Raw genomic sequence first — 13,174 nt, forward strand, 5'->3', positions numbered from 1 at the left:
AACCATCATCCATTTATATATCAAATAATTATATATATAGAAGTGTATAAAAATAGTCGTAGTCCTAGAGGATTAAGGTGGTGGTAAGTGTTTAGGATTAACAGGATAAAGCTCTGTTTACTTGAAACTAACTTCATGAAGCAAGTGAGTTTTTACATAGGACTTTAAAAGACTAACTATAAATATCAGCAATTGATGCCAAAGGGAATGAGATATAGTGGTAAGAGTAGGAGGCTTGATGTAAGGAGACCTGATTTTGAGTCCTTGCTCTCTACATACAATTGTGATCTTGGGCAAATTGTAATCTCTCTGAGTCTCATTTTTCCATCAATAAAATATGATCAAAAGCTGCAGAGGGGGATCCATGGAGAATGAGAAGAAGGCATTAATTTTCAATAGTCAAGAGACTTTGGTAACCTTGGAGATAAATTGCTAAGAGTTAAGCAAAGAATAAATAGGAAGCAAGAAAATGGAGAAAAGTGCAAACAGCTTTTTTTTCTAGAAGTTTAGCTTGAAAAAGGGAGAAGTGATACTAGATGAAAGCTTGAGTAGATTGGAGCTTCAAAGGAAAGGGGTTTTGTTTTTGTTTTTTTAAGGATAGAAGCAATTTGGACATGTGCTTCATGTCCTTCAGAAAAGGAACCAATAAGAACATGGTGAAGATGAAGGCAACAAAAGGAAAAGCTGTGACAAGCTTCTTCAGGAGCTGAGTTTGGAATAGGGAGTAAATCTAAGAAGAACACAAATGAAGGAAATTCCATTTGCATAAAGCTACTTCTTTATAAGAGATGGGAGCAAAGGAGGTGACAGTGGGGATGGTATGGAGGGATTTTGATGTGTTGGATCCAGGAGAAATTGGAAGTCATAATGAATTACTTGTTTTCTTTTCTTCATTAAAAGTTGAGCTCCTCTGCTGAGAGGCAAAGGATGGTTGTTATTTGTCCTTCATTCTCTAAGAGGACCTTGACCTCAGTGAGGGGATGCTATAACATGCAAATGAATTGGATTTAAGTGAGGGAGGGCGGTCTAAGGTCACCTGCCTTACTTTCTGCCTCAAAGCCATATGGGTTCAGTAGTCAGATACAGATCAGAACAACTGGAGATGGTGGTATTGATGAGATGGCTTGAGGATGGTTTGAGAGAGAAGTCTTGTAAAGAGAAGGTAATGAGTCAGAAAGAAAGAATAAAGGGATTGTTATGTTTTAGTGAGGGCTGAATTGAAATTAAGTAATATACATTTATATTGGACATAATCAGCTGAATTATTCTTCTGCCCAGTCTTCAGCAGCAAGATATTCAGAGGTTGGAAAACAGATGAATTAACTTAGAACTGAAGATTGGCAAGGGGAAATGGATTTAAAAGAAGAACATAGAGAGTAGCTGAATTGAACAACTATAAGATCAAAATTATGAAGGGAAGGAAATAAGGACAGAGATGTTGGTCTGAGATGATGTGAAGAGCCTGGAGAGGTCTTTTGACTCCCAACTAAGTCTTTTCATATACACTTGTCTCAACCTCCTTCACATCTTCTACCATTTCTGCATTTTAATAATCTTCAGGGACTACTTAGCATTTGATATCATTCTTCAGCGTGATCAGGAATTTCATCATGATAGAGGAATTTTCAGAGATCACAGTAGAATCAAAGCATATGAAATATGGTTAAGATCGAGATATTTAAAGATTGGGAAGATAGGGTAGAGGGAATGCAGTAGGTTCATAACTTGCAATGGTCAATTCTGAGTCAGAGATAATGAGAAGTTAGAAGTTTGTCTATCATAGCACAGAGAACCAGATGAATTGTTCCTCACTTTCCTGGGTTCTGGGATAATTTGGCAGGGAATCATTGCAGGAAAAGACTATCAATTTCCCATCTTCTGACTTCAGAACAGATAGAAGCAGCAGAAATTTCTGTCCAGATTTCTTGGGTCAGTAAGTAGTGTTTTCATTTTCCCAGTGAAGTTAAACTCATTCTCTATGCCAGTTGCATGGTATAAGTGGGATTTTTTGCATATGACCTCATGAAAAAGACATATTCAGAAAATACCCTTAAATTTAGAACTTACCTCTGAATCTTAGGATGCCTTGTACCTACTATAACTTTTCTATGTTTGGGCTCTATAATAGATTTGAATCCCCTTCAGAATATGGTGGTTCATCTGCAGTACAGGATATACATACTGATGGTTTAGCTCAATGGTATGCCCATCCAACTCTGTAATAGTATGGACCAAAGTCACTTTCCACCTAATAGTTTTGTTCTGTGGGGATTGTTAAGCCAGTCTCTCTAATAGCAGTTTATCTTCTTGAGAACAAAATTTTCCAGTGTCCTTCAGTCAACAAGCTGATTGATTTAGGTGTTTACTATGTGTCAGGCACTGCTAAGTGCAAAAGATAGAAAGAAAGGCAAAATCAGTCCCTGTCCTAGATGTATTCATGTTTTAGTGTAGGAGATTAAATGAAAAAAACTCTGTATATCTAGATTTGTAGAGGTAGAGGAGTGTGTGTATACATACACATAAATATATTTTTATATATGTATGTGTGTAGGTTTGAATATTTGTATATTTGTGTATATGTATATATACATATATAGTCATTTATACATATTCTCATTTCAGTGGCTTTTTCTCAGTCTAAGTTTGTTTTTAATTTTAGGTTATGGTTTTGTGGATTTTGACAGCCCAGCTGCTGCCCAGAAAGCAGTCTCAGCTCTAAAGGCTACTGGAGTTCAAGCCCAGATGGCAAAGGTAAGCTATAAGCTAGGAATGTTTTTTCTGCTGTTTAGATTTGATTTATAGGTATCCTGCTCTTTTAATCAGCCATTCCAACAAGCCATATAACAAGATGACACTGCATATATGGATGGCAGGTAGACAAATTACTTTGTTAGCACTGAATCCTGGGTGTGTATTTTAAAAGATATTTTTGGTGTTATTGTCCTTCATATTTGTCCCATGTCTCTACATGCTTACCAGTAGCTGTGGTGTCTGTGAAAATTATATTCTCTAAAATATAATTTCCAGAAAAATGAAAACTTTTCTTAAAAAATTGTACATTATATTTAGGAAATCATGAAGTTTTATAAACAAATCGAAGTATAAAAGTAAGTTGATGGCCACATTTCTTCATGTAGCCAAATGTTAGCTTTTAAACTCTAATGCAGCTATTAATTTTTAAAATGAGTACATTTGTAGTAAAATTCAATTCCACTGCAGTAAGATAATAGTCTGCAGAATCTACCACTCTTTCAAATAAATAGCAAAAGTACTTACAAATGAAAGACAAATGTATTATGTGCATATGAAGTCAGATCTAAAAGCAAATATAAGTTGTAAAACAATTTCACAAAAATTGTTAGATACATATTGAGTAGGTAAGTATTGAAGGATACAAATTTAGTGCTAGAGGATAGACAATGGATTTTGTTTCAACTCAGTTTTCTTACCTCTTCTTAGCTTTTCAGATGAGAAGCAATTGAACTACCCAGTATGCCCTAGGATGTATCCAAGACAACAAAATGGAAATCATATGTTTAATATTTAATGCACATTTCAGCATAATAAACATGAATACAAATATTTTCTGTAAAACGCAAGTTCTTTCCCCTTCAGTGTTTATTTGTTTTATAGCAGTTAACTTTGCACACACACACACATGCACAAGTTTTATCTATAATATTTTATTGTGATTGGACTCAGATGAACTTGACCAACTAAGGAAGATTATTTTTTCCAATAAAGTCAGTGTGGTTCCTTTAAAAAAGCAAAGCAAAAAAAAAAATTTTTTTTAAACTGGCTATATCCTTAGGTCTTTTGAGAGTTATTGGAAATGAGAGGAATCTTTTTCAGGCACAGATGGGAAATCAAAAGGATGCCTCTCAACTGGGAAATGGCCAAACAAGCTGTGGTATATGATTTTAATGGAATATTATTGTGCTATAAGAAATAACAAGCAGGATGATTTCAGAAAAAAACTGGAAAGATTTACATGAACAAGTACGTAGTGAAATGAACAGAACCAGGAGAACATTGTAGAACCTAACAGTAATATTGTTTGATGAAGGACTATGAATGACTTAGCTATTCTCAGCAATATTATGATCCAAGATAATTCCAAAGGACCAACTGAAGCATACTATGCACCTCTGGAGAAAGAACTTATATTGCTTGAATATAGACTGGAAGCATGATATTTTTCACTTTATTTCATCCTTTTATTTTTATATTTATTTGAGTCTTCTTGTACAAAATGACTTATATGGAAATGTTTTATATAAATTGCACACGTAAAAGTTTTAACTTGTTCTAAGATTAGCTGTATGTACTGAAAGATTTATTAGTGAGTTTGGGGTGAAGATTGAGCATATTTATAGACTGAAAGGAAGGAGCCAATGAAGGGAGAAATTGAAGATTTATAAAAGATGAGTAGTGAAGTCTTAGTAATGGAGAAGACACAAGAGACTATTGGATCATGAGTGCAGGTTTAGTAAAGACAGAAAAATAAGACCAAATGCTGTGAGACAAAAGGGAAGAATTAGAAGGTGAGTGGGGACACTGAGAGAGTTGAAGGAATTCCTCTACACCAGAGAGAGAGAGAAAAAGAGGGAGAGAGGAAGAGAACAAACATGGGATAGGAAGAGAGGGGAAGGAGGGGGAAGGTGGAATAATAAGCATTTATATGTTATCCAGGTGCTTATAGTTAGTAAGTGTTTGAGGCCAAATTTTAACTCAGTTTTCCTATCTCTAGCGTCAGTGTATTTGATCCACTATGACCTAGATATCTAGAAAGAAGAGAAGCTTTGTGAAGATTGTAGGGAATTTATGTAACAATAAATTAAGGTTAGAAAAAAATAATTGCTGCAAGACAGTGAGAGCCAATTTGAATTTCAGTAACCTAAAATGGTATCGGATTTAGTGAGACCATTCTTTCATTTGTCATTTTAGTGCAGGGACAGAAGAAGATAGCTTGTAGTAGTTGCTCAGAATTGGCAAGCAGATTAGGAATGGTAAAATATTAAGGAGAGGGGAATACCAAGATTGAAGACATAGCATTACTGAGGTGATAAAATATAGTAATGATATTGCAGTCTTTCAGTGGAGAACTATTCCACTGAATGAATTGATGAATAGAATGGCTTGTTAAAATCCAGGGACTCCATGTTGACAAGATAAGTTACCAGGAAGGACATTAAAGCAACAGATGATGACTAACAAGCTCTAGCCTTAAGTGTGTCTTTGTCCATATTGGAGAAGTGGGAGCAATAAAAAATAAACATACATTTGGAATTGACCCCTGTGCCTTCTTACTTTTTAGTCACAAAGTGGCAGTATGGGAATTACAATCTTAGGGTTGGGCTATCTTCATTTTTAACTTATGGGAAAGAAATGTTTATTTTAACTTGACAAACAATGAAAACTTTGAAAACTGAGCAGTAAGATTTTGTAGACTGTTTTTTTGCCTGTGAGGTAGAACAATTTTCCTGGTGGCATTTTTGAAAGAAAATAGTTTCTAAGATTTGAATCTTATCGTGATTATGTAATACCTTGTTTTCAGAGTGTTTGACAATATATATTTCAACATCTGAGTTGTTTGGTGAAATAGCATTATAGACATTAGCTCTTGAAAGGTATGTTTAGAAAGAAATGACATCATATATTTTGTCAATAAATGTATTTTGAATGTTTTCTTTCCCAGGGATTGACATGAGAACTATTGAAGATCTATTTAAGAGATTTGATTCTTAAAATGACTAAAAATGATGGTTTCAGCTTTGTATAGCTACTATGTGTTCAGTGATAGACTACAAGTTGCCAAGTTTTGCAAATTAAAAATTTTCTCAGATCACCATAGCCTGGATAAAAATGAAAATTCTTGGAAACGACTTTAAAAACATTAAAAACAAAGATTTAAATTCTGAAAGAGAATGACTTAGGGTTGGGGGAGGGTACATTTTAGAATACTTAGACTCCCTGGAGCCACAGATATTTGAATATCAGTTAAGTTGACTCAGCCTTTTTCATGTTGTCTATGGAAACAAAATTATCACCAATAATTTCATATTTTAGGTGAAAATTCTGAGATGAAGCCTTTTGTCAGTTTAGCCATTTGCTGGATTTGAAGTTAAAACCTATTTTAATTTGCATTTCTTTTATTAACAAAACAATCTTTCATCTTGTTTTTAGTCTTTTTCAGTTCTTCTCTAAAAAACCTATTCATAACTTTTGAGTACTTATCTATTAGGGGATGACTCCCATTCTTTTTACTTTACCTCTTCCTGCTTTCCAGGAAATCTTCCTTCCCTCACGTGACAGAAACAAACTCTCTCTCTCTCTCTCTCATTCACATCCCAACTCTATTAATCTCCTCATATGGCTTCATCATAACTTATTCCTACTTATCTTCTAGCAGGGACTCGTCATTTTCACCTGGATGGAGAGAAATCTCATTTCATTGTGTTCTTTCTACTGGTCTCCTTGCAGAGATAGAAGAAAAACATTGTTCCTTTGGCTCCCTCCACTGTCTACTTGCTGGATTTGAGAAGATTCTATCCTGAGGCCAAATCCTAAAGATGTTGATAATTTATCTTGAACCCTTTCTTCAATGATTGATAAGTCCTTCCTGATTATACCTTCCCTATCCAAGCCATTATTATCCCAATCCTATTCTCTACCCACTGCCTGTTGCTTTATTTCAATCCCACTCAACCTAACCCCTCCATTATGCTGCTCTAAAGCTACCCATCTTTTTCACTGTGTCTTTTGGAACACTTACTCCATGGAAAACAACTTTTTCATCTTATATCTTTTTCTTTCCCACTCCTTTCATCTTTTGCTGAGATCTTGACACCCATCCTTCTCCCAGTCTTCACCTCTCATAGCACAACTTCCCTGATCATCCTTGCATCGGTTGTACTTTTAGCTTATTCTTCCTGATTCAGTGATCAAGATGAGGGAGTAGAAAGAGTTCTTTCTTTGCCTACCCTCTTCCATGCTACCATTATTGCTCAGTACCCTTTCCTCTTTGGAATTCATTCAATCCAAACCCACTATCTAATCAAAATTCTGGCAGCTAATATATACTGATTTCTAGGATAATCCTTCTATTTCCTCAATGAATTCAATGTCTGGCTCACAGTCTTTTTCTCCTCTCTAATTCCTGCCCTTATATTATAGGACAGGGAAAGGGAAGGAGAGAGGGAGAAAACGAGAGAAGGAAGGAGGAAGAGAGAGAGCACTGCCTTCAGATTCCCCAATTTACATATTTCCTATGATCTACCCTCCTATCTCACTTCAGCTACACTCCAGAATAGTCATATTGATCTTGTCATCATCCACATATATTTTCTCTCCATGTTCATAATATCTTAAATTATTTTATTTGATCACAGTCTGTTATCATCTGTACCTTTTCCTCTTATAACCTCCTAGGTTTTTCTTTATCTTCACTGTGATGTCCAGTTCCTCAATTCCTTTGTTTTTATCCTGTGCCATCATACCTATACTAACTGTACTTCCTTCCATTACTCATCTTGATTCCTCCATGGAACAATTCAACTGTGTATTATTATCCTCTTCTCTGAGACTCCTACACTCTTATCCTACCAAGCCTCACCCTATTATCATATGCTGCCTTTGCTCCAACTTACATGCTGCTATACAGAGTTGAAGAAAATCACAAAAGCTTCCACTGCAAATTTTATAATCTCAATTTGGCCTTCACACCAACTAGGCAATCCTTCTATATATCCCTGTTTGACTCACTATCCCATAGTGTCCTTTTTTAAACCTTTCCCTCCTTAAACCTACCATTGTTCCTCCTCCCCTGATCCTGGAAAAATCGAAGTGATTTATCCAAAACTCCCTTTTCTACCCTCCTTATCGCATGTCACTCAGATGTCTTCTGCCACTATGGCTTCCTTCACTCCCATCTCACATGAAGTCCTAACCTTTCTTGCCAAGATAAACCCATCTACCTATACAACTGATCTTGTTTCATCCTATCTTCTTTAGTAGATTGACCCTTCTGTCATCTGCATGTCTCATTCCAATCTCTCTTTGTCTACTGGCTACTTCCATACTGCCTACAAATAGGTTCATATCTATCCCATCCTTAAAAACTCTCTACCTTTGCTTCTCACAGCCCTCCGTTTTTAGTAAAAAAAAATTATATATATATATATATATATATATATATATATATTTTTTTTTTTAAAAAAACAACTCTCCACTTGACCTATTTATCTATTAGTTATCTTCCTATAGTTTTCCTCCCTTTTGTAACCAAACTTCTTCAAAAGTCCATTCACAATAGTTGCTGCCACTCTCTTTACTCTTGTTTTCTTGACTGTGCTCTGGCTTCTAGTCTCATTCAACCAAAACTACTCTCTCTAAAATTACTAATAATTTCTTAATTTGCAAGCCCTGTAACTTTTTTTCAGTCTTCATCTTTTTTTGATCTTTCTGAAGTCTTTTGTACTATCAGTTACCCACTTTTCTTGATACCCCTCTCCTTTCTAGGTTTTTTTGTAACACTTGTTTCCTGATTCTCCTACCTCCCTGACTGTTCCTTCTCAGTCACCTTTGCTGGATTTTCAGCTCCTTTTCTATTTCCTTTGTTGAATCTTCATTCAAGTCACACTCACAAACTATAGATGTTTCCCTAAGGCTCTTTCCTGAACTCCTCTCCCTCTGTATTGTGCCACTTGGTGATCTCATCAGCTCTCAATTATTATCTCTATGCATGTTTCTTAAATCTATTAATCCAGCCTTAACCTTTCTCTTGAGCTAATCTTACATATCTATATGCTTATTAGACATTTCAAACTGCATGTCCTATTATTGTCTAGTTGTGTCTTATCTTTGTGACCCTGTGGATTATATACTAGTATTGCCCATAGAGTTTTCGTGGCAAAGATACTGGAATGGTTTACCACTTCCTTCTCCATTGGATTAATGCAGACAGAGATTAAGTGACTTTCCCAGGTTCATGCAGCTAATAAATACATCATGTCAAATTTGAATTCAGTCTTCCTGCCTCTAGGCTCAGAGGTTTATTCTCTGAGCCTCCTAACTGCCTCCTTCACACATCTTAAAGTGAACATGTCTAAACTCATATAATTTCTCCCCCAAACCCTGTCTTCTTCCAAACTTCTCTATGACTGTTGAAGGTACCCCCCATTTTGCCTAATTCTTGTGAACTTCAAATTGAGATTATAAAATCTACCTAAGTTTATAGATGTTATTCTTTTTTTTAAGAATAGCTTTTTTATTTTTCAAAATACATGCAAAGATAGTTTTCAACATTCACCCTTGCAAAACCATGTGTTCCATATTTTTCTCCTTCCCCCTCTCCTTTAGCAAGCAATCCAATATAAATTAAACATGAATAATTCTTCTAAACATATTTCCATATTTATCATGCTGCACAAGAAAAATCAGATCAGAAAGGGAAAAAAATGAAAGAAAAAAATAACAATAAAAAAGATGATAATACTACACTATGATCCATATTCAGTCCCCATAGTCCTCTCTCTGGGTGCAGATAGCATTCTCCATTACAAGTGATTTTAATCACTGTAGGTGTCATTCTTTACTCCTTATTCTCTCCTTGTCTCAATCTTCAAAGTGCCCTGAATTCTTTCAGCACCAGTTAAATCCCACCTTCTCCTAGAAGCTTTTTGTCTTGATGCCAATACTTTCTCTTTTAGTTATCACCAGTTTGTCCTGTAGAGATCTTGCTTGTACATAAATAATTTTTTTTCTCATTTCCCTCATTAAATTGTGAATTACTTAAATAAAAGAGGAATGTTTGTTTCCAGCACTGGGGGGAAAAAAAAGATAGTTGTGGAGAGAATTATGACACTAGACATAGCATTGTACATGTAATTAGTATAATGCCCTATAGATATTAAAAACTGAATAAAAAAAGTTAGTCTTTAGAAAAATAAATCATCTTTATCCTGTAGAAGGAATATTACATTAATTACAGTCTGCTCTCATGTTCAGAGAAGCAGATTAAAGGAAAACATTTTCTCTAATGGTTGTGAAAATTTCCATCAGCTGGAACCATTCCCCTCCCTCTCTTTACAGAAGGGTGTATGGAATAATACAAAACTTTTTCGTGTTAACATTTTTTTTCTCTTTTAATATCTTTGTTATATGGGATGGCTTTTTGGGAAGGGGATAGATTGAAAAATATTGATGGAAAAGCAAAAGGTATCAATAAAATGTATTTTTAAATTTCTTAATAGTATTTTTATTTTTTCCAATTACAAGTAAAGACAGTTTTCAACATTCATTTTTGTAAGATATTGAATTTTGAATTTTTCTTTCTCCCCTCAAGACAACAAGCAATCCAATATAAGTTACATATGTACCATAATTTTAAATATATTAGTATTGTTATAGAAAAATCATAACAAAAGGAAAAAACCAGGAGAAAGAAAAAAAATGAAAATAGTATAATTCAGTCTTTACTCAATCTTCATAGTTCTTTCTCTGGATATGGATGGCATAAAATGTACTTTTTTTTTAAAGAAAAGTTCATATTTCAGTAGAAAGGTACTTTGATAAAACTTGCCAAATAAATTTTGCAGAATTTAATTTGTTGAATTTAGCAATTAGCTAGTAACTAATACAGACTTGTATTTTTTAAGAACAAGGAGGGAAAAGGACTCTCTAATAGCCCATCTTAATCCAAGAAGCTTAGCCAGTGATGGAAGGTGTCCCAAAGGTCATATTCTAGAATTCCCAGAGCTACATGTTTCTCTCTCCATCACGACCCTCACCTCCACTCCCATCCCTACCCCACACCTTGCTGTCTATCAAAATTTGACTGCAGGAAATCAGAGGGAACAATACTGGGAAAGCAAACATGACACAGATTGTTATTGCAACTCTTCTCTCTTAGGAGTCCTTAACCTTCTTTTATTTTTCTCACTAATATTTAAACTATGTTATATATAAAAACTAAAGTGAGATTTAAAAGGGGGGGGGCTTTATCTTTGATAGCCATGTAAGTGAAAATGACATTGATGTTATCTGTTAACAGAGAAGCTCATATGGGTGGATGATTACTTCCTAAGGATTTTTGAATCTAATCAGATTATCACAAGTTAAAAGTACATTTGATATTTGTCTAGTTAACAGTCTAATAGTAAACTTGAAAATGATTTCTTTGTGGACATGGAAACAGGAAAGCAAGCAGGGATTTTAATTCCCTTTTTGAAGAGAAGATTCATAGTGTTGTGAGCAGCATGTAGCCACATGGTCCTAAATGGCTATCTGTTGGTTGGTGACCCTATTCAGTACAAGAGTAAACAGATGTCTGCTCATCCTGCCAAGACCCTTTCTTGCATTTTAGGAACTGTTCCACACACACAGGGAGGTTATTGTTAATTTCTTTCATATGATAGCTGAGAGCTTTACACCTCTGAGCACCACTTTTCAACTTTAGTGAACATTAGTTTTTGTTGTTGTAGTTCTTATAGCCAATGTGGAATCAAGTTCTTATTAGAGGAACTGCTGAACTTTTCTCATATTTAGGGACACGAAAAGACCCTTTGCCCCCCACATCCCTTTTATTTTTGCCCACTACCATTATGGTTTTAAAACATTCCCAATGTAATAAAAAATAGAGTAGTGGTTCTAATTGTTTTTTTCTTTTAAAAATTATTTTGTTACTAATTTATGGAATAAGTGAGCATTTTCATAACATAGTAAATTTAAAAAGATGATTGCACTGTAAATCTATAATGTGTCATTTGCTGTTCTTTTAAAATATGTACTATTTTAAGTTATGTGAATTTCTTTTTTTTCCCCCTTCTTCCCTATACCCTAGAGATGGCTATTATTCGGGGAATGGGTGTGTGTTTGTGTGTGTGTGTGTGTGTGTGTGTGTGTGTGTGTGTAAAATCATTCATATATACTTCTATTTATCAGTTCTTTTTCTGGATATAGATAGCATCTTCCTTCATATGTTCTTTGTACTACTTAATTTCACTATTTATAGTAGTCAGAATGATTTATTCACTCAAAGTTCTTTAAAAATGTTGCTGGTAATAGATTTTTTTAAACTGCTTAGTACAGTTTAGTAAATTAGATGTTAAAATGACTGGTAGTATTAGATGATTCTCCCTTAAATTAGATTTTTTGTGGGGAGTGCTGAAGGTGATTATTTGAGATAAAGAGTAACTACATGTAAAATAACTGTAAATGTGTTTTTCTAATTGAAAAGGATTGTCACTGTACACCATAAATAGAGGACTTAGCAAAGAGTTTGTCTTTTTTCTTCATTTAATGGACCTCAATGCTTGAAGAGGTGCTTCAGACTACATGAAGTAAACAATTTAGAAGTCTGAAAAATTCTTAGTATTTTTTCCCTAATGATTTTAAATTTTTGACTTATAAAGTCTCTAAAACTCTGAATTCTTTTATAAGACACATCATGATATTTGACATCCCCTGAGAAACATTGGATGATTGGACCTATAAATGTGAGGCTTTCTTAATAGGGATAAGGGACCTTGAGTCAAATAGAACTCAGTCCTTAAGTCGGGGATTCTACAGTGCAGAGATGAGGAGAATACCTTCTAGCAGTAGTAGCAGCATATGCTACTATATATAGGTAGGATTCTAACAAGTATTTTAATATCTCTTGGATATTATATTGGATTGTTATATGCCATCCTTTAATAACTGCAATCAAACACTGGATACTTTTAAGTGTAAATGTCAGTTGATTGAGCAAAGTCATAAGATCCACCATGGGCTAGTCCTTTAGGGAGAACCCTATAATTAGTTGGTTGGCTGATTGGTTAATTTAAAATCATAAAATCCTATTTAGAAGTCAAAGAATTTTAGGTTTCATAAACACAAATTTTCAAAAAATGCAAAGGTTCTTAAATATAATGTATTACTTTCATTTTATAGAAGAAAAATCTGAGTAACAATGACTTTCCCCATGGTCATATGGCTAGTACAAGAAAACAAGATGCAGACGCAGGTCTTTAGGCTCCATGTTTAGGCTTCATGTTCACTATATAATTATACATTGACATATTTCCTTTCATTCCCCCAATATTTCCAGTGTTTCAGGTAAAACTCCTGAAGATATTAGCAGGAAAGTTGGGAGGAATATGAGAGAAATAAAACCATTTGTTTGAAAAGTGAT

The 13,174-nt window shown here is 34.5% G+C and overlaps 1 protein-coding gene across 4 annotated transcripts in view; it reads left to right on the top strand.

Moving 5' to 3' along the window:
- The window catches only part of RBMS1 (RNA binding motif single stranded interacting protein 1), a 242,825-nt gene that overhangs the window by 182,523 nt on the left and 47,128 nt on the right, over positions 1–13,174 (top strand). For all 4 annotated transcript variants that reach the window (XM_051986287.1, XM_051986288.1, XM_051986286.1 and 1 more), the window contains exon 4: positions 2,660–2,751. In XM_051986287.1, coding sequence (XP_051842247.1) covers positions 2,660–2,751 — 92 coding nt within the window. The remainder of the gene's footprint in view (positions 1–2,659; positions 2,752–13,174) is intronic.

This window comes from Antechinus flavipes, chromosome 3, assembly GCF_016432865.1.
Source record: "Antechinus flavipes isolate AdamAnt ecotype Samford, QLD, Australia chromosome 3, AdamAnt_v2, whole genome shotgun sequence".
NCBI classification, from domain to species: Eukaryota; Metazoa; Chordata; class Mammalia; order Dasyuromorphia; family Dasyuridae; genus Antechinus; species Antechinus flavipes.